The following is a 19618-nucleotide window of genomic DNA, read 5'->3' as shown; positions in this document are numbered from 1 at the left end:
GGAGCATGAGGTTCCCACAGAGGAGGCACAACACGGCAGCCTTGGACCCTCCCCCACTCCAACCCCTGTGTCCTTCAGCACATCTGACAGACTCCCTCCCCTTGCCCTTCTGATTCACAGCGCCCACCTCCCTGCACCTACCCTATTCCATCTAGAGGGGACTGGAGTCGATTCGTGGCCGCCAGCCCGGGAAGGGGCGCCAGCCAGCGGGCGGAGGCATGGCTTAGAGGGGCGTCTTGAGCAGAGAGAGGTGTGGGGCTGGGGTGTGTGTGCAGTGAGCCTGGGAGGGTGGGTTGGTAGCAGAAAGAATGTGTGTACAAGGGTTAGCAGAGAAGATCTTGGGGTTTTGGTCTCTTTTACCCCCTCAAATGTGCATTTCGGAAGGGCTCTAGCTGCAAGATCCGTAAGCCTCAGCACCTCCATCAAGACTACATTTCCCAAAAGGCTATGCGGCAGGGAGGGTGAGGGGAAGGCGACCTGTGCTGCGCTTGCGCAAAGTGTGAGCTGGAAAGGTGGGAGGCAGAAGGGAGGAGTGCCCGCGGCGGGGAGGGGGGGTGGGAGCCGCGCGGCGGCGGCGCCGGGGCGGGCGCGCGTCCGCGGCGGTGATGGCGGTGCGTGAACGCGCGGCGGCAGCAATGGCCGCTCTGGAGCGGCGGGTGCCGAGTCTCGATGACTTCGCGGGACAGAGCTGGAGCTTGTGGGTGGAACGGGCCGACCTGCCCGCGACCGACGGTGAGTGAAGCTCCCCTAGAGTCTGGGGACCCCATCACTGTCTCCCCTCCCCCACTCCGGGTCCCCGCCAGCAGAGGGGAGCCGCCGACGGGAGCCGCCGTCCGGCTCCCCGGCCCCCCAAACAAAGGACCCGCCGGGTCCTAGTGCCCGCCCGCTCCTCCACCTTCGCGCCTCTGGGTCCTAGCGCCGGCTCACCGCCCCTCAGCCCACCCTGCCCACCTCTGACTCTGCTGGTGCCCAATACCTGCCTCCACATCTGTTTGCTTTTATGTTTCTCCTTGCTTGCTGTCCTCCAGCTTCCGCCCCCTCTGCACCTGCCTCGGGCTTTCCCCATCCGCAATAGTCCTCTCCACGTGTTTCCCACGCACCCCACTTCTGTGCCCCCCTTCTAGCCCCCCTTGTTCCTTCGCCTTCTGCCCCACACCTCCTGCTCTTTTTCGGCTTTTGCCTGCCGGCTGCCGTGCTACAAGACCCCCGCCCCCTCCGCGTTAGTTCGTCGGTCCATCCATCTATCCATCCTCCCTCCCTCTGTCCATCCATCCATGCCTCCAACCCACCGTCCTTTCCCGGGCCTCTTGCCCTGCCTCCTGGTTCTCTCCCCGACCCCCACCTTCCCCAGGCCCCTGAGAGCCTTTGGTGCGCGGGCTGACAGCCCCTTCTCCCGATCTTTGTCTCCTGGGCCCCGGTGGGGCACCTGGCCTCGTGGCCTTTGGGGTAACAGCAGGCATCACGCCCCCGAAGAAGTTTGCAAGTGAGAAGAGGTGGAGGAGGAGGACCGCTCCATGCGGTTTCTGATGACACTTGTTCTCCTGTGAGACTTCCGACTCCCAGCTCAGTTCTGTCCATCACTGCATTTTAACGGACTTAAGAGTGGGAACTGGCCCTTGCCTCTTGCATGCCTAACCCACCACCCCTCATATCTGGAGATTATATAAGACTGTCGACAATCTTCTCATCCTGGAAAGGGGCAAATCTGTTAATAGGCTTCAGAAGCAGATCTAAGTGGGAGCCCAGGCCACCCCAGGGACTGCCCCATGCCGGGTGGGCAAGGATGGGGCCATTGTCAGGGTCTGGGTGCTTTGAGAACCGGAAATGGAATCAGACGGGTTTGGTGACTCAGAATTGATTTTTTTTTCCAAGGGACAGGGAGGGGGCGTAGAGGAGGGAGGGGAGAGCAGTAAGGTAGGGGGATGGGGAAAGAGCTGCTTTGCACAGCTAAGATGTTTTTGTCATCCACCCAGAAACGGGGGTACAAGGGCAACCCTTTGAAGATGCCAAAGGGCCCCAAGACAGCAGTTTCTCTGCTCTGTGGCTGTCCTATCAATGCAGGACCTGAGAAGCTGGGTGTGACTTTGCCCATGCTATGGTAACCCAGGGGCAACAAAATTGAGTTCATGGGGATGGGGACCTGGGAGAGTTTCTGTTTGGGATGCTACAGAGTAGCAGAAAGGACCCATCTGAGAAATCTCAAGAAGGGTCTTGGGGATCTAGAGCAAAATATGTCAAAGACCGTTTCCCATTTAACTGGGGAAGCAAGCCAGAAAAGTCAGCAGTAGAACCGTGAACTGCACCTTGGAGTAAAGGGTCCATAAGAAAGGTGGCTGGATCCCTTCTAATGGGCCCAGCTCATTTCAGAAGTAGCAGATGTAGGAAGAAGGGGCACTGGAGAATGACCACCAAGTGGTTCTCCAAGTGGTCCTGAGCCCCAGGAGCTTGTCAGGGAGTGTCCTACTGCCAGACTCCAGACTGCAGGCCCTGGCCAGCTAGGATATGGGGCTTCTGGGAAGGGGATGGTCCTTCTGAGCTGTGTTTCTCCTCCAGGAGCTGAGTTGGAGGAGAGTAACAAAAATCCGAAGAAGCTGGATGCCATGACCCTCATTAAAGAAGGTAGGAGTCAACGCACTTTAGGGCTGGGGCCCAGGGCAGACAGGACCACCTTCCCCTCTTCCACCGCATCCCAGGAGGTAGTTGCTTGAAGCAGCAGGTCTGGTGATCCTCACTTTGATAGGTCTCAGTCCACCCATTCCCCTGGCACACGTGACCTGTTGTGGAACATCCTAATCATAGGTGGTTGGTGCCCACTCACCTGAAAGCCCACATTCCTAGGGACTGGTTAGATTGAACTCTGGAAGCTGGGAGCATAAAGCCTGTCATGTCAGCTGGGAGGGGAAGTGTCTTCTAAGTGGTGGGGTGGGAGTGCTCACTGATCTTACAGGGAAATCCTGGGGTCCCCAGCCCCAGTGATAAGGGCTTCTGTCATTGCAGACATGTCCATCTTCGGGCACTGCCCTGCCCATGACGACTTCTATTTGGTTGTGTGTAACCACTGCAGCCAAGTGGTGAAGCCTCAAGCTTTCCAGAAGCACTGCGGTGAGGGGAGCCCTAGGGAGGAGCTAGAGGGGACAAGGGAAGGTGGAATGTGGAACTCTGAGGTCAGGGTCAGTTGGGAGGTCATGTGTGTACTGGAGGGAGGCCTTGGGGAAAGGAAGGTCCTGGGGGTGGAAGATTGTGGCAGGCTGGGGTTATTGTCTGACAAACTTCTAGCAGATCTGGTAGCGTTAAAGGAAGAACTGAGAGGTTCAGGAAGCCGGGTCCTACGGTTTTGAGTCTTGAAGGCTCAAATTCATAGGGAAGGAGGCACATTTAAAATCTAAGCTATGAAAACTCCAGATTCTCTATCGTGAGTCTGTGAGCAGGGTTAGAAGGTTGGGGAAGGAGGCAGTTGATACCACTCACCTCGATTACTCTCTCCACCTCCTGGTGACAGAAAGAAGACATGGGCCCCTCAGCAAGCTTTACGCCCGGGCCCCACCCCCACCTCCAGCCCCTGCCAGCTCTCAGAAATGCCATGTAGTGAATGGGCAGGGCCCAGCTTGTAGGGCCCCAGGTTCCACCAAAACCTCCTCCAGGGAGAAGGGCCAGGGGTCCCGGAGCCGTGGCCACCAGCCTCCTGAGAAGACTCAGAAGGACAACCTCTGGTAAGGAGAGGCTGGAGACTCCCAAAGACCGGCCCTGACCCTAGCCCAGGGAGGGATTGACACAAACGGACGGAGATGTGGAGCCTTGAGCATTGCTCATAGCCAGCTCTGTCTGCAGCTCCCTTCCATGTGCTCCAGGGAATATGGGGTCCCTTTTTCCCATGTACTGCACCCCTCCTAGAGCCCATGTAAGTGCCAGGTCTGGGAAGGAGATGGCTCTGGGCTAGAGCCCAGGGCCCAGGCCCAGCCTCACTACTCCCAGCTCACATCCTCTCTCCATGTGTAGCCTTTTCATGCCTGTGGTGAATCTGGAGAAGATGTCTAGTCTCCCGAAACCCGATGGACACGGAATCAGGGTGGCCCCACCCTCTGCTTTCCTCAGCCAGCCGGGCAGCCTCACCAAGGACTCCCCTGGAAAAACCCCCATGGCGCCCCCTTCTAAAGAACCTCCTGGCAGAGAGTGCATCGAGATAACCCCCAGCGAGGGCCCTAGTCACCGGGCTGAAGTCAGCCCTCCTGAAAAGGAGCCTGGTGGGGCCAGGCTGCCCCCCAAAACCCATCGGAAAATGGCTCGTGAGTAGTCGTGGTCTTGGGGTCAGGAAGGTAGAGTGGGGACTCCTTTGGACTGCTCTCTCCTTGGGCCCAATGCAGAGGTGGGCAGGCGGGAATGGACCGGGCCATCACAAGTTGCCAGCATCCAGGAGCCCCTGATCACCCCTTGACGTGGACACACATTTGATCTGCTTGCTCTCTGGGAAGCTTCTCTCCAGCCCAGGCCTCCTGATTCAGGCTAAGGGATCCAGGCTTAACCTGGCCAAGTTATTCTTCCTCACCGTGGGCTGGTGACCTTTATCTTTTCTCACCTAGGTTCAGGGCACCACACACCTCCCACAACTACTTTCCCTGGCATCCCAGATGTCTGACTGCTTTTGTGTTTTGATATGTGTTGCCCTGTTTGGGGCTTAGAGTCCCCAAAAGGAGTGCCTGGGTGGTAGTGGGCACGGGGATGGTTCTTGTGCCCAGGAGAGAGCTGCTAGTGCCCACAGGAATTTATTTGGAAGGCTGCAGCCTTCCCGCGCGGAGGGCTGCGAGTTCTGCCTTAGGCCAAGCTCTCCTCCCCTGGGCCGCCTGGAAATGGCCTTGGGACTCATGGGAACCGCTTTCCTCACAGGGAAGGAGTGTGACCTCAACAGGCAGTGTGGGGTAATAAATCCAGAGACCAAGAAGATTTGTACCCGCCTGCTGACCTGCAAGGTAACCCCCCTCCCACCACACAGCGAGGGAGGAGGGGGCAGACGCGGGCCCTGGGCAGGGAGAGGAGCTGAGATGTTCTCTAAGACGCAGCGCTGGGGCTGGGGTGAAGGCCACACCAGGCAAAGGGAGGGGAGGCTGCCTGCAGTGGGCCCAGGGTGGGGGCAGCAGGCAGGGGTGGCTTCCAGATCCCCTGTCCCAAAGGAGGGTTTTACCCTGTAGGGGAGTGAAACAAAGGCACGCAGACACACCCACAATCACACTCACACCCCCTCTCTCTCCGCTTGCCCAGGCCAGAGCACACCGCTGCCCCTCACCCCTGCTCAGCTCACACCCCCCTCCCCACCCCTCCATCCTGCTGTATTCTAGATCCACTCGGTGCACCAGCGCCGGGAGGTCCAAGGCCGGGCTAAGGACTTTGATGTGCTCGTGGCAGAGCTGAAGGCCAGCTCCCGCAAAGGGGAGTCTCCCAAGGAGAAGAGCCCAGGGCGCAAGGAGCCAGCGCTTGAGCGCCCCTCCCAGGAGCCCCCCTCAGGCCAGGTTGTAGCAGCGGCGGCCGCTCCCAGCAGCACCTTCTCTGCTCGTGCCAAGCAGACCTACTCATACTGTGCACTGCCCAGGTACGGTCCGGGATCTAGCCCCCATCCTCACCTGGGGACACGTGGCTGCAAGCCATCAGGGACCCTTGGAGACAGGCCCAGGGAGTCTCCTGGAAGGTGCTGCTCACTCGCCCCCAGTGTGTGGGGAGACCTGGGGCCCCTGGCGGGGGGTGGAAATAGGTGACTCCCTGTTTCTAACCAAGCATGCCACAGTACCCTAGCCTCTGTAGTGTGCCAGTTCCAACACCCAGGATGAAACCGTTTTCCCAGTTGCTTCCGACAGGCCAAAACTCGTAACTGGGGAGCTGAAAGGGTCAGGGTCCTGGGTAAGGCAGTCCTACTGTGTATTCATTCGCTGGCCCCTTCGTGTGCAGAGGCTGCGCTGGACCCCGGGGAGAGCCTGCCTTGCCGAAGGAGACACACACGCATCTCTGCCTGTAACACGAGGGTCAGACACAAGACACAGGCTCAGCTCACAGACAGGCTCACAGGAATATGTGATGCAAGAAGGGGGTTGAGAGAATTGACTGGGCTGACCAGAGCTGGGTGCAGTTAAACTCAGAAGATTTTCTGGAGGAGGCGAATCTGGAGCAGATTTTCCCCCTGAGGAGGCAGGGCCTGGGAAGTGAAGGGGTTGGGAAAAGAATCCCTTGGGAGCTGTGGCCCCTGATCTTTCTGGCTCTTACTCTGTGAGCTGTGTTGTTCCCTCCCTTCCTGTCCTCCCTTCCTCTTTGTCTGATTACCCAGCAGGGTGTGTGGCCCTGGCTTTTTGAGCTTGGCGGGTTCAGGGACATCCCTTCCCTGACCCACTCCTGTCACATCCCCCTCACATCCCCTTTGGCCCTTCCAGGTCCCGGGCCTCCTCTGAGAGTGAGTTGGATGATGAAGGCCCTTGTGGTGGTGATGGGGACCCAGGCCTGTTCCCCTTCCCCCTACCCCGGGGTGGGGCCCAGGCCTCCAGCGAGGAGAGTGAGGAGGAGGGGACATCTGACGACCTCCACCTCCCCTCTGACTGCCATTATGCAACCCGACCGCCACGGCCACAGGCGGTAAGGAACCTGGGGTGGGGGGTGGCCTAGCTCTCCTGGCCCACAATGTGGGGAGGAGGTCAGATCCGTGTGCAGGTGCCCTCCCTGTCATCTCAGGCCCCACTAACCATGTACCTTCCTTCTGCCTCCAGTTCTGCACCTTTGGGAGCCGGCTGGTGAGTCCAGGGTGCTACGTGTTTAGCCGCCGGCTGGACCGGTTCTGCTCGGCACTGAGCTCCATGCTGGAACGGCACCTCAGCTCACACATGTGGAAGTGAGTCTTTCGGGCTCAGAATTTCCCTCCCCAGGCCCCAGGCATATGTGGGCTTTGGAAACCCTAGTTCTTCACACATACCTATAGATGTGGCTTGGCCGTTTGCCAGGAAGACCCTAGCTAGAAGGAAGAGGAGGTGGGGAAACTTGGCCACCTGGAGCTGGGCTAAGGCAGGGCATGAATGAGTGGTGGGTGGTCTTGGAGTGACTCTTGACTCTTACCCATCACTTCCAGTACCTTTTGGGTAACTGGGAGTAGGGCATGTCCAAACAGATTTTAAAATGAGGTGGTTAATGGGTCTCTACTACTAGTTCATTCCTGCTTCTCTCCGTGCCTTTCTCCTAATCCTCAGTTCCAGCATCTGCCAGCAGGTGGCAGCACTGCCAGGGCTTGTGGGCCATTACTAGGTGGGGCAGAGAGACTGGTGTATGTAGGTGGAGAGGCCCTCTTGTTTGCTTGGCATGACAGGGGGGGCTCTCTTTTTGCTGCAGGAAGATCCCACCAGCGGCTGAGCCTCCATCCCACCTTGTCAGCTCCCCTCTGTCTGCTCCCCTGAGCCCATCTTCTATGGGCAGCTGCCCCCGCCTTTCAGGCCCACCTCCCAGACCTGCCTGCCCAGCTTCCACAACCCCCACCAAGGACAGCCTTGTCCCTAGCTACCTTGCAGGCTCCCCCAGTGTGGCAGCCGCCTGCAGCCAGGCGGAATGCATGGGTGGAAGCCAGGCCATCACCTCACCACTGCCTGCCAACACGCCATCCCCATCCTTCAGCAAGCTCCCGCCTTCGAAGGCCAGCAAGTCGTCCAGAGGCAAAGACGGGGCCGAGTTGGAGGCCCCTTCTCGAAAGCGAAAGTTATCCCCTGGCCCCACGACTTTCAAACGGACCTGCATCCTGGAACCCACTGGAAAAGGCAAACCCTCTGGCTGCCGGGGCCTCTCGACCAAGACTAAAACAGCCCTGGGCATGGGGCTTAATGGGACAGTGGGGCCAAGAGTGAAGCGGGCCGGGCCCCTGGACTGTCGGGGTTCCCCTCATCAGCCCCCCACACCAGTCAAGGCTTCTCAGCTGGAGAACCGGGGAATGGCTGGACATCCAGCCAAGGCCCTGCCGACCAACTGCCTCTCTGAGGAGGAGGTAGCCAAGAAGCGGAAAAACCTGGCCACTTATTGCCGGCCAGTGAAGGCCAAGCACTGCCAGGCTGCCCCCCCTGCTGATGCGGCTTGCTCTGTACGCCGCAAGAAGCCGGGTCCAGCCCTGGCCTTTGAGGAGAAGTGTTCTACACTGAAGGTACCAGCCCAGCTCCCGGAAGAGCATGGGCAGGGAAGGGTCAGGGTGGGTGAGGGTGGAGTGCCGGTGGGAATCTGACACAGAGAAGATGCTGAGTATATGTTTGTGCAAGGAAGGGAAGAAACAGGAAGTTGAGAGAGAGTTCTTGGGACATCTTCTTTAGGGAGAGGTGGGTCAGCTCCTTGTAAAGTGATCCCAGCCTTTTGCTTGATGGGCATTCTCCCTTGGGATTAAGGAGATGCTGCTCCTGCCCCACCCTCACCAACCCCTGCTTTTGCTTCAGTCAAAGGGCCACTTTCTGATTTGGCTGTGGCCCTCACTCCGGGAACTGGAGATACCTCTGTCCATGAAGGAAAGGAAGTTGGACTCCATAAGCTCTGATAAGAGGTTTGGGCAGTGAGGTTGAGCTTGGGTCCTTGAGCTGTGGCCTAATATGCTGCGCAGCAGGTCTGGCAGGCCTGTCTGGCTCATTGGTTTTGTCCCTGGGCATCAGGGAAGGGCAGGGACATAACTCAAGGCCCACATATGCATGTATGCCCACCTTGCACATGTGTCCACTTCAGGTTTTCAGGTGCCAGGCAAGTTCTCCAGGGCTTCTGATCAAGCCAGTATTCAGTTTTGTTTGCTTCTCCGCTGCTGGAGCCCTGGAGTAGCATGCTAGGAGCTGTCCGTATGATGTCAGCCAGGAGGGCATTGCTGGAGCTCGGAAGGAGAAATGCTCTCCTGGTTTCAGCATGGGCCAGACGCATACCAACGTCTCAGGCACGCGTGTGAGAGTAGTGAGTTTAACAGTTGCCCAGGGCCTGAATGTGTATGTGTGTATATACATGGGCATGGGTATTCTCCAGCCTGCCCCTGCTAGGCTGGCTTTCATCTTCCCCCTTGCCCAGCTTTATTCACCAGGCCAGCAGGAGGAAATCAAGTCTTAGCTCTTGTGGTTCACACTGGGTAGGAGGACTGGGAGGCCCCCTGCCTGACCCTGTCTCTTGCCTCTTGTCTTCCTACAGTCAAAAGCCCATTAACGAGAAAGTGCCTGCCCACTGTGATGGAGCCGCCAGCACCTCCTCCCCTCCAGATCCGGGCCCCAGGCTGCTGCCGCTTTTTATAACTTTATATTATTTTTTTTAAGAAAAAAAAACCTCTTTAAAATACCTCAAGACTGTCTCCCTGTTCTGTTGCTGCTAAGAAAATATAAAAACAGAAATAGAAAAGGAAGGAAAAAAAATGTAACAAAATGAGTGTCCTTACTGTCCCGAGGAGGCTGAGATGATAGCAAGACTCCAGCTCCCATCACTTGTCTACAAAAGTCCCATGCTCATATATTTTTGTCCCTTGAAACAGTGTGGAAATATCTGGGGTTTGTATCACTGGGGGAGTCTTTTTTTTCTAGACAGGATGAGGAGCATGTGGCTCTGAGTGAGCAAGGCTCCCCAGAATCTTGACCCCAGAGACTACTTCAGTCCCATTGGGAAGGGAAGCTTGATGGTGGGGAGGGAAGCCACACCTCTGACACTACTCTGGGATCTTTGCCCTGAGGGTAAGTGGGAGTCAGCCTATGGCCCTTTTCTGGTCTTCCAGCAACCCTGGGCTTCCATCCTATCTCTGAATTAATTGCCTCAGTTTCTTCAGCTGTTCCTGCCCTTCCCGCTTTATTTTCTCCACCACTGGGGGAGCTTGAATTGAGTTGGTAACTGCTCTCAGGATGTCCGTGATTTCTTTGGGACAGCCCGTTTTGGTCTTTCTCTCCCTGGCCTGTGGGTTTGCCCTTAAGGAAGGGGTACAGCCTCTCCCAGGTAGGCTTCCTTGAGCTGAACCACACCTTTTTCGGAGGCAGGAAGGGAAAAGGTATGATCATTTACAGGACTTCCCTTGGTGTGGGAGGCAGCAAGAGTGTGGGAGGCCCTGGTCCCCCAGGATCTCCTGGCTCCCCAGGGCTGAGCAGACAGTGTGGAGGTGGCAAGGCCTGGGAATGCCCTTGTTCTTCCATTTATCTCACAAGGGACAACTATGGTGCAGAGGAGAGTATCAGGCTATTGCATCTCCCTCCTTTGGTCCTCAAACCTGAATCCATTTAGACACAGGCCTTGTCCTTTCCTTCCCTTAGGCAGGGAAGAATCTTATTCCCTTAATAAGACAGAAGGGGTGGTAGGAGATAGTGGGCAGCCAGGGAAATCCTGTATTTCTGGAAAACTCAAATTTCAGTGAACCAAATTTGTGATTTGGGGGTTTGGGTGAAATCAGTTGCCATAAATGTAATTTTCCAGGCTACATGAGACGTAAGCCCTGTAGACATAAAGATACAATGATGTTGGCTTAGAAAACAATGGTCAGGAGCTGTCAGGTGCCCTTTGCCCTAGGGGCTCTCCGAGGCCGACGCGCTTTCCCCCCAGCCCCGAGAGGGCGCTGTGGGCGAGTCCGCCGCGTTGCCGGCGGCGCCCGGGAGGAGGAGCCTCTTCCGCAGCTGCGGCCGCCTCCGCGTTCTCAAACCCGGAAGACGCGTTCTGGCAGCTGGGAGCGTGCGCCGGCCCGGCCCGGCCATGCAGGCTCTGGAGGTAGGTTTGGTTCCAGCTCCAGCGAGGGAGCCGAGACTGACTCGCTGGCTGCGGAGAGGCAGTGGGATCTTGGCGCATCTGGTAGCTTTGGGCTTCACCATCTTTCTGACTGTGCTGTCCCGGCCAGGAACCAGTGAGTGTGCGGGGCGGGGCGGGGCCAGGGAAGGGGGCGGAGCCGAGGTGCTGGAGGGGCAGCGTCTGGGAGCGCTGGATGGGGACCCCAGCAGTGGGGGCGGTACAGACTGTGGAGGGTGGTCAGGGTGTGGTGGGGCGGGCCCGGGGGTGTGGGTCCTGGAAGGATGGGGCTTTGGGTACTGGGGAGAAGCAGCAGACAACTGAACTAAACTCATTAGTTTATCAAAAGCAGAGCCCTTTAGAGTACAACTAAAGGAGGGAGGCGAGGTTTATTCTAAGACTGGGCTGACAGCTGCGAGGTGCTCAGTGGGGAACCCAGGCCCAACTGGTGTATGTTTGTCCTCTTAGTTGCTCACCCTAAGGCCCCTTGGCTGCTCCACCTAGCCGTGAGGTCATGATTCCTGATTAGGAATAGTAGGGGATAGTACACTGACTTTTTTCCCCTTAGCCAGGTTCTTTGGGCTCCAGCCAGCCTCAGGGGTAAACAGTGGTGCCCAGCCGTCAGTCTGTTCTCTTTGATTCTTAGGTCTTTTCTCCTGGCACCCTGTATTCATGGCCTTGGCGGTGAGTTTGGGCTTCTACCTGCAACTGGTTTGTTTGGATATGCCCCTAGGGACACATCCAGCCTTCAGAAGGCTCAGCCTTGCTAAGGCTCAGAGAGGTGCGAGAAACAGGCAGGGCCCCATCTTTCCCTGCAACCTATGAGATTGGGAAACATGGAGGGCTGGGCTGTAGGTAGTATCAGGTGGTTGAAGGGGGTGGGAGGATATGGAAGGTATTTCTCCACCAGGGCCTGAAAGGAGGAAGTGGAAGGGGTAATATCTAGTCACTCCTTCCCCACAATTCAAGAGGAAGTTTAACATTTGCTGTTTCCATTGGCCAAGAAATGGGAGTCGTCTGTGGAGGAGGGAGGTGGGGGCATGATGTCAGCCGGAATGACCAGACTGCCACTCAAGTGTTCATTCCCAATTGTGCCCAGCAATGCTGACCTGTGAGGTCCTGGTAGGAGTTCTTTAGCCCCCACCCTTTGTCCTCCTTGTTTGGATATGAGCACACTTCCTTTTTCTTAGGCCTCCAAGCTGGGCCTAAGACTCACTGGCCCTCTCCTGTGTTCACAGTTCTGCCTCTGCATGGCTGAGGCCATCCTACTCTTCTCAACTGAGCACTCCCCGTTCTTCTTCTGTTCCCGAAAGGCCCGGATCGGACTCCACTGGGCGGGGCAGACCCTAGCCATCCTCTGTGCAGCCCTGGGCCTGGGCTTCATCGTCTCCAGCAGGACCCGCAGTGAGCTGCCCCACCTGGTGTCCTGGCACAGCTGGGTAGGGGCGCTAACACTGCTGGCCACGGGCGGCCAAGCACTGTGTGGGCTCTGCCTCCTCTTTCCCCGGGCAGCCAGGGTCTCAAGGGTGGCTCGCCTCAAGCTCTACCATCTGACATGTGGACTGGTGGTCTACCTGATGGCTACGGTAACGGTGCTCCTGGCCATGTACTCGGTGTGGTTCCAGGCCCAGATCAAAGGTGTAGCCTGGTACCTATGCCTGGCATTGCCCCTCTATCCGGCCTTGGTGATCATGCACCAGATCTCCAGCTCCTACTTGCCGAGGAAGAAAATGGAAATGTGAGTGCCTCCCAACTCTGAATCTAGATGGGACACTGGATGTCAGTGTTTCCCTTGGTGAACTTCAGGGGATCCACTCCCAAATTGGTAGGGGTTTTGTACTTCTTAGCTGGGCCAAGGGCTGCAGAAACCCACACAGCGATTGTAGACATGATTCAGCGGGCCGAAATGGGGACACGTACTGGATACAAGTAAAAGGTGATGGGGAGCTTGATCCTGAAGCCTCCACTCTTGATGGAAGACAGAAGGGTTGTGTGGTGGTGGTGGTGGTGGTGGTGTGGTCATTTCTTACTTGCATGCCTGATGAAGAGTTGGGTTCCTGTAACTTAGGAATAGCACCTGTGGCTCCCTGGGTCACTTCTGAGAAAGCCGTGTGTTGTAGTGGACAGAGCCCATGGGTCTTGTTTAGGTGTTACGGTCCTACTAGGCTCTGTTATGTGACTTTAGGCAAGTCACATGTCTCAGGACCTCAGTTTCTTCATCTGTGTAATGAATCAGTATTTCTAAATGATCTCTAACATTCAGTGTCTGTCAGGTTGATGTCACAGAACTCCTGCCCAGCTCTGGACCATGGGCTGGACCACTCAGCAGATTCAGGATGTAATTCTTACATTCATCATCTCCTTATCCCTCTGGAGGGACAGGTCTGCCCTGCTGGCCTGGCAGGAATCTGTGCTGATTTGGCCCTTGGACCAGGGTACAGGGATCAGGCACTGGGGAGAGAAGGAGCTCAGGTGGGGGTCTGCTGAACTCCAAGAGAGTAAAGGCACTACAGTCACTTTAAAACTTAGGGAGGAGCAGAAAGGCCTTGGCTTACCCAAGCCTTTGGCTCCTGGCTGGGCTTCTGGTCCAGCTGGTCTTCCTTTAGCCCACCTCAGGATCTGGGCTTGAGGCTGCAGAGCATGGGTGTGCTCTTTCCCCTGACCTCCATTCTCAGAGGCAAAGGAGTCCTGAGCATCTCGTGGTTTACCCTTCTTGGGGCTCAGGTTCTTGCCTTAGCACACAGCTTCGTGGAGCTATTCCGAAGCTTTTAGAACAAAATAAGAACCAAGGAAGCGGAGCAGGGCTCTTCTGATCTAGGGAAAACAGGGTCACCCTGGGCCCTTGTCTTACCTTGTCAGCTAAGCTTTCCTCTCTTGTCGTCTCTTGCCAGCTCTTTGACCCGGGAGCAGGCTGAGTTTGGTACTAGTTGGCAAATAAGGCCTGGGCCCTCTTCCCTGCAGAGACCCCTCTTTGTTCCAAACTGAAAGTAGTTCCTCAAACTGCCCTCAGCAATGAGGGCTGGATGCCGGCTGGTTAACTGTGATCTGGCTCAGGTGGGGAGATGGGACCTACATAGAACATGGCAAGGACTGAAGATGGCCAGGCCGGGAGAGACAGCTCAGTGGGACTCTGGGAGGCCTGGGGTGTAGGGGCTGGAGCTCCCTGTCTTGGAAGCAGAGGTAGGCATTACTAGATGGCAGCGTTTTGGATGTTCCCGGTCTTTCGAAGGTGCAAGACCTCTGTGGGTAGTATGATTCAACAGTCCAGGAATGAGGGCTGCGAGGGCGTCCTGAGTGGACTCACTGGGCTCCTTCTGGGTCAGGTGGCATCTCTAAGCCCTGAGCAGCTGAAGGGGGCCCTGCTGTGCAGAGGGTGATTGTTCCTGTCTTATTGCCCGTTCTCCACTCTCAAAGTACTCAGTGTGGTCTGAACTTGGGGGAGATGGTTACTGGGGCTGCATAGAGCAGATTCTCACCTGGGGTCACTTTAATCGGGGATTTCATTTCCTCTTTGCCCGTCACAGCCAGTGCTGGGAGTCTCTCCCTGTCTTCAGCAGGGAGAGGCTGTGTAAGGTTCACCAGGTTGCTCTGAGCCAAACAGGCAATGCCAGAAAGCCTGCCTGAGGTGTTTCCTCCTCCCAGGTGGTGTGGGGCGGGGGGCGTGGGGTGGGAGGTGGGGTATTGTGGGCGGGTGGGCAGGCTGGCTGACAGCCTGCAGTTTGCGTGGGCTGTGCCAGCTGATGTCTATTCCCAGCCCTGGGAGGAAGGGGGAAGTCATTTATATTCTGCATGAAGAAGGGGCTGCAGCTGTGCCTCTCCGACCGGTAGACCTGAAGGGCAGGGGCACAGGGCAGAGAGGAGGGCACACAGTTGGTTTCCTGTTTAGCTAGTCTGACTGCAGTATAGGGAGTAGGTCACCAGGAGGAGCCCTTCTTCCCTGCTGGCCAGATAGTTGGGGAGACTCCCCTCCCCTCTTTGTGTTTTTCCCTCCATCACCACCTGCCCTCACATCCTGGGGCGGCAGCTGGACAGCCACAGCCATTAGACCTAAGTGCCAGGGCACTCGTCCTCCAGCTGGGATCTTGGTGGCTGCCGGCTGCATATGCCCCCTGCTTGTGTATTTCCTCCTCCCTACCCGCTCTCTTCCCCCCACCTCCTCCTATTTCCCCATCCGGGGTATTAGTTGGGCACCTTAACGATGAAGCAGAGGCCTCAGGGGAGAAGCAAATGGCTGCCCTTTGCCCTTGTCCCCTGACTAAGGAAAGCTGCTCGTCAGCCTGTTTTGCCTTTTTTAAAAAGGCAGGGTGCTCAAATTAAAAAAAAAAAAAGCATGTAATTTGCACAAATTTGCATATCAGGCTCACTAAGTCCTGATTCTAAATATGATTATATTCAGACTCAACCTTGAGGACATTAGAAAGACAGGTTTTTGCATCAAAATCCAGATGGCAATAGGACAACCATTCTGGGTTCAGAGGCCCCCATCTTTCCTGGAACCCCCCTGCCCCCTTGAGCCCCACCGTCCGTGGGGGTGGTGTGAATGGCAGGCACTCTGCCTCGAGGGAAGTCTTTCAGCCACACCTTCTTGGCTCTTCAGCTGCCTCAAAGGTCGGCTGGTCGGTCCCGCCAGCCGCCAGCCGGTGCCGCCTCTCTCCTCACCCTCTCACAGGGCAGACTGTCCCGCCCCACTCCATACTGGCCTGTCCCTTCTTTCTCATTGTCCCCACCCTCCCACCCCCGTGCATGGCTGCCATGGGTCTTGTTTTTAAAACCTCACTGTGGGAGATCTGGGCATCCTCCCGAGCCAGCTGGCTGCGGTGCCAAGGCCTGTTCAGCGTTAATAATAATCATTAGCCGAGCAGTGCTAGGCCTTTCAGCTGCAGATCTCTAAGCACTTGCAGGCTGAGTCGGCCAGCCCTCACCTTCCCCCTCTTGCTGGGCTGCAGTATCACAGATGGGAAGCGCTGTGGCAGGGAGGAGGGGTCAGGAGTCTCACCTCCCAGCCGTAGCGTGAGGCTTCTGTCCTCCGGGAGTGGGTCCTGAGATGCCTCTGAGTAAACGAATAAGGCCTTTTCACCTGACAGAGGTCACGATGTGGGGAACACAGTGTGTGCCCCGCTGACACGCGTAGTAGCGGTGGTGACTGTTGACCCGACCCTCTACTTCCCTTCTGTTTACCTGTCCCGGCCTCCAGGGCACACCTCCGGTCCTGACGCCCGACCTCAGCCTTTTTGGTGGTCCTCTGCAGGCTTAGGGAGCAGGGGGGCTCCCGCTGCCCGTGTCTGCTGGGCAGAAAGAGCCTCTGGGTCATGAAGTGAAAAGTGTGTTGACCTGGGAATGAGGAAACCTGCAGTGCGGGCTTACTCAGCCCCTCACACTGGTGTGGCCATGAGCAAATCACTTACTGCTCGACCTACCTCACAGGGCTGTTGTGAGGGTGCGATGACAGAATGCATGTGACCTGGCATTGGAAAGTTCAAAGCATTAAACACATGTAAACAGGTGGTATCACTGTGTTGTTGCCCTTCTCTCTCTCTCTCTCTCTCTCTCTCTCTCTCTCTCTCTCACTCCGCCTGGCTCTGGGCTGTATGCTTCTCTGAGGGAGGCAGTAAACGCGGATGGATGATGCTTAGGGGCCCCGGGTCTCAGAGGGGTTGTATTGCTGCTGCCATCACAAGAGAACAGACACAGTCCCTCCTAGATGCAAGGTCAGCTCTCATCCACTCCTGCCAGGAATGGCACCCAGACTGTGACCAGTGCAGCCTGCCCTAAGCGCTGCCTGTCTGGTGTTTTCAAGTCATGGGGTTCCTGGGAAATCTGGGAGGCAGTGCGGTTATCCCCTGGGTCCAGCCTAGAGTTCCTGGAGCTGGTTGGTCTGGGGCTGCTGATCAGAAGTCCATGCAAATCTCTCCTGAGGGACAAGCCAGGATGGGAGGGGAGAGCAGCAATAAGGGACACAGCAGTGCCACCTGGGCCCCTGCCACAGGCTGAGCCACGCCTGCTCAGCCCCTCAGGCCAGGCTTGTCCACAGGTTGGTTTCTCTTTCCTTGTTTCAGATTCTTGGAGTAGGATCACAGTCATCTCCTCAAAGGAATTAAAATACACACACACACACACACACACACACGCACACACACGCACACACCATGAAAGCAGTTCTGTTTAAATTTTAAATTAGAGGAAGGATACTTTCCATTCCATTTGTCTGAGAACAGCCTGCAGTCGGCCTAGAGTGGACAGAGGCGGAGTAACAGCAGCTTAGAGGCTGCAGTATTCGTCTTTTTATCTGAATTGGGTTTTTTCCTGCCCTGCGATCCAGGAATGACCATCATCAGGCACTGTGGGCAATTCTTAGCAGTCCAGGCACAGGGAAGACACAGCTGATGGGCAGGACAGTGCCTGAGGAGTGCCCTGGAGGGCGTGTGACGCAGACGCCAGCACCAGGCAAAGCTCAAAGCAGACACACATGACCGCAAGACAACCTTCCCCCTACCCAGCCACCCAGAAGGCTTGGCTACTGTACAGGGAATAAGAGCCCCACTTTTTTATCTACCTGCTTTTGTCAGAATTTCCCAGGTGATTTTTAAAACCTCTGCTAAATTAAGCAGGTTAAGTAGCTACTACTTCAGGCTATTCTGTGGTACCAGAGAATTCTCCTCTTTGTCTCACTGAGTATACATGAGGGGTCCCCCACACCTCTCTCTCTCTAAGGCAGATTCCCAGTTATCTCATGGTGCTATCTACGGATACCCAGGCCTGGGCTAGACCTTCCTGTGTAGACCCACACAAAAGCAAACTGCCCAGTGAGGGAGTAGTGGGAGGTGGGGGAAGCGGCACAGAGTTCTCTCTCGCTACAGTGCTCTGCAACCTGAGTGTGTGTGCACATCTGCTCGTGCACACACCCCTAACTGGGGTCATTGACTCTGACCTTATGCTTTCCAGCGCTGGGGGGTGCCTAGGAGTCCCTGGCAGGGCTCCACATCCCGGCTCCCTGAAGACTGCTCCTCTAAGGCATGGTTCCATGCCCTCTGATTCTGAGGCAGTAACCAGGGCAAGTAGACTAGTTAGGGCAGACCAGGGCAAGTCTGAGTATCTTTACCACTTGCCATTTTCCACCCAGTAGTGTATAAACCTGAAGGGGTTGCACTTGGCAGCTGCTTTAGCCTTCCTCTCTCAGTTCCCAGGAGAGGAAGCACCCAGCATAAGCTCATTGTAGGCAGACCAGAAGAGCCAGCCATCCTACTGCACAGGCCTGAGCCTTGACTGCTGTGTGGGTGGGCAAAGTGAAGCTTCCCCAGTGGTTTCCTGGGAGACAAGATAAGGGCTACAAGAATTCCAATTGCAGAAAGGGAAGGAGTTGAGAGATCAGGAAGAAGAGATGAGGCTGGCCGATCCCTCTTCTGTGCTCAAAGGCAACTGTCACATTAGCCTCACCCACTCCCCGGAAACGCCCCCTAACAGGAATTAGGGAGCAAACAAAATTGCATATCTTGGCCAGAATCTAGGGAACTTCCTGTGGATGGGTTGGGGGGAGGTGCAGCCATGGACTTCCTTGGGATGATGGAGAGAGAAGTATCAAAACTTTTCCGCCCTGGGGCAGCGGGGAAAGGTCAGCTTGTTAACAACAAAGTTGCCAGTTTGATCCCTGCATGGGCCACTATGAGCTATGCCCTCCACAACTAGATTGAAATAACTACTTGGAGCTGATGGGTCCTGAAAAAAACACATAAATAAAAGTTAAAAAAAAAAAAAAAAAAGCTTTTCAAGCCCAGAGATCTCGCTTGGCACAGGCCACGAGGTCACTCCCAGTCTTCTGCCCCAGACCTGTTCTTTTTACCAGTTTCATCCTCTTGGCCAAACTCAGCCAGAGCAAAAACTGCTTTGCAAAGATGAAAAATGCTTATAAATGTAGACTATGGGGCACTCTGGCATCAACCATCTGTCCTTTCATTGACTGTCAAGGTTGATTTGACTGATGTGGCTGGGTGTAAGGTGTCTCCATCCCTCACCACTTTGGTTGTTCTCCTAACGAGAAAAAGACAACTGGCCAGACAGTAGGGCTGCCATCTGGTCAAGATTTTTTCAATGTAAGAAATTAGGTAAGTATTCAAATTCAGATTCTTTTCTTTTTCCCTTAAACCATTTCCTCTCCTTTTGGAATCTAACATAACAGTGCCCTTCCAGAAGTACCAAGGGAGGAGACAAAGAATTTGCATGTTCCGAGTTCAGTAGAATCCAGTCCAGTTTCTGCTGGGCTGTGTCTGTACCAAGAAAGTGGGGAAGCTGTTTCTCTGTCCATTGTATGGCCTAGGACACATGAACTGTCAAGGAATATTAACCTGCCCATGAGATGAATAAACTCAGCCAAACTAAGGTGGTTACCATCTACAACTTGAAAATAATACCTGTAATAATCAAAATATTGTGAAAGTGAGCTGCTCTCGACCATTTCTTTTAACCCAGTCCAAGCATTTTTCCATAATACAATTAGTCGGCTTGAGCCAGACTTTTAAGAGAACTCTGCAGGGAGGCCACCCACCTCCCCAGGGATTCAGGAAGCCTTCATTATCTACAAGCTCTTGCCCCAAGTCATGGAATTTCTAAACTCCTACAAAAGTGTCAGTGACATTTCTTTTGAGAATCTATCTATTGGGTTGGTAAATTAAGGTCTGCTGGCCCAAACTGCCTGCTGCCTGGTTTGGTATGGTCTGTAAGCTAATAAGTTTTTTACGTTTTAAATAGTTGAAAAAACTCAAAATGACGTGAAAATTACATGAAATTCAAATTTCAATGTCCATAAATACAATTTGATTGGACCAGTACCACACTCATTCATTTATGTACTGTCTGGGGCCGCCTTCCTGCCACATCGGCACAGCTAGTTGTCACAGAGACTGTGTGG

The 19618-nt window shown here is 55.5% G+C and overlaps 2 protein-coding genes across 5 annotated transcripts; both read left to right on the top strand.

The window, feature by feature from the left end:
- The first annotated feature begins 585 nt into the window (after positions 1–585).
- ATXN7L2 (ataxin 7 like 2) lies at positions 586–9304 on the top strand. 3 transcript variants are annotated; one of them, XM_081026276.1, is made up of 11 exons: positions 586–732; positions 2554–2619; positions 2998–3102; positions 3500–3710; positions 3997–4283; positions 4882–4964; positions 5331–5581; positions 6411–6609; positions 6741–6862; positions 7354–8149; positions 9157–9304. In XM_081026276.1, the coding sequence occupies exons 1-11, from the start codon at positions 606–608 to the stop codon at positions 9169–9171; spliced, it is 2262 nt and encodes a 753-aa protein (XP_080882402.1). In that variant the 5' UTR covers positions 586–605; the 3' UTR covers positions 9172–9304. The 3 variants fall into 3 exon arrangements, with proteins under 3 accessions (XP_080882402.1, XP_080882403.1, XP_080882404.1); XM_081026277.1 differs by having other exon boundaries at positions 602–732; positions 4093–4283; positions 9157–9303; XM_081026278.1 differs by lacking the exon at positions 586–732 and adding an exon at positions 1490–1543 and having other exon boundaries at positions 9157–9303.
- A 1250-nt stretch (positions 9305–10554) lies between these two features.
- Positions 10555–18576, top strand: CYB561D1 (cytochrome b561 family member D1). Of its 2 annotated transcripts, none has more exons than XM_081026279.1 (3): positions 10555–10834; positions 11363–11400; positions 11955–18576. In XM_081026279.1, the coding sequence occupies exons 1-3, from the start codon at positions 10687–10689 to the stop codon at positions 12456–12458; spliced, it is 690 nt and encodes a 229-aa protein (XP_080882405.1). In that variant the 5' UTR covers positions 10555–10686; the 3' UTR covers positions 12459–18576. The 2 variants fall into 2 exon arrangements, with proteins under 2 accessions (XP_080882405.1, XP_080882406.1); XM_081026280.1 differs by having other exon boundaries at positions 10586–10834; positions 11363–11424.
- Positions 18577–19618: the final 1042 nt, after the last annotated feature.

This window comes from Rhinolophus hipposideros, assembly GCF_964194185.1.
Source record: "Rhinolophus hipposideros genome assembly, chromosome: 19".
In the NCBI taxonomy this organism is placed as follows: domain Eukaryota; kingdom Metazoa; phylum Chordata; class Mammalia; order Chiroptera; family Rhinolophidae; genus Rhinolophus; species Rhinolophus hipposideros.
The sequence above is the reverse complement of the archived record's forward strand: the minus strand, read 5'-3'. Positions and strand labels throughout refer to the sequence as shown.

What these genes read in the sequence shown, in the direction of transcription:
- ATXN7L2 (XM_081026276.1), top strand. Translation starts at nt 606, where the DNA reads ATGGCGGTGCGTGAACGCGCGGCGGCAGCAATGGCCGCTCTGGAGCGG. An exon ending in AACCCATCGGAAAATGGCTC is followed by an intron (nt 4,284 to 4,881) that starts GTGAGTAGTCGT and finishes CTTTCCTCACAG; the next exon opens with GGAAGGAGTGTGACCTCAAC. An exon ending in GACCGCCACGGCCACAGGCG is followed by an intron (nt 6,610 to 6,740) that starts GTAAGGAACCTG and finishes TTCTGCCTCCAG; the next exon opens with TTCTGCACCTTTGGGAGCCG.
- CYB561D1 (XM_081026280.1), top strand. Translation starts at nt 10,687, where the DNA reads ATGCAGGCTCTGGAGGTAGGTTTGGTTCCAGCTCCAGCGAGGGAGCCG. An exon ending in GCTGTCCCGGCCAGGAACCA is followed by an intron (nt 10,835 to 11,362) that starts GTGAGTGTGCGG and finishes TTTGATTCTTAG; the next exon opens with GTCTTTTCTCCTGGCACCCT. An exon ending in GTTTGGGCTTCTACCTGCAA is followed by an intron (nt 11,425 to 11,954) that starts CTGGTTTGTTTG and finishes CTGTGTTCACAG; the next exon opens with TTCTGCCTCTGCATGGCTGA.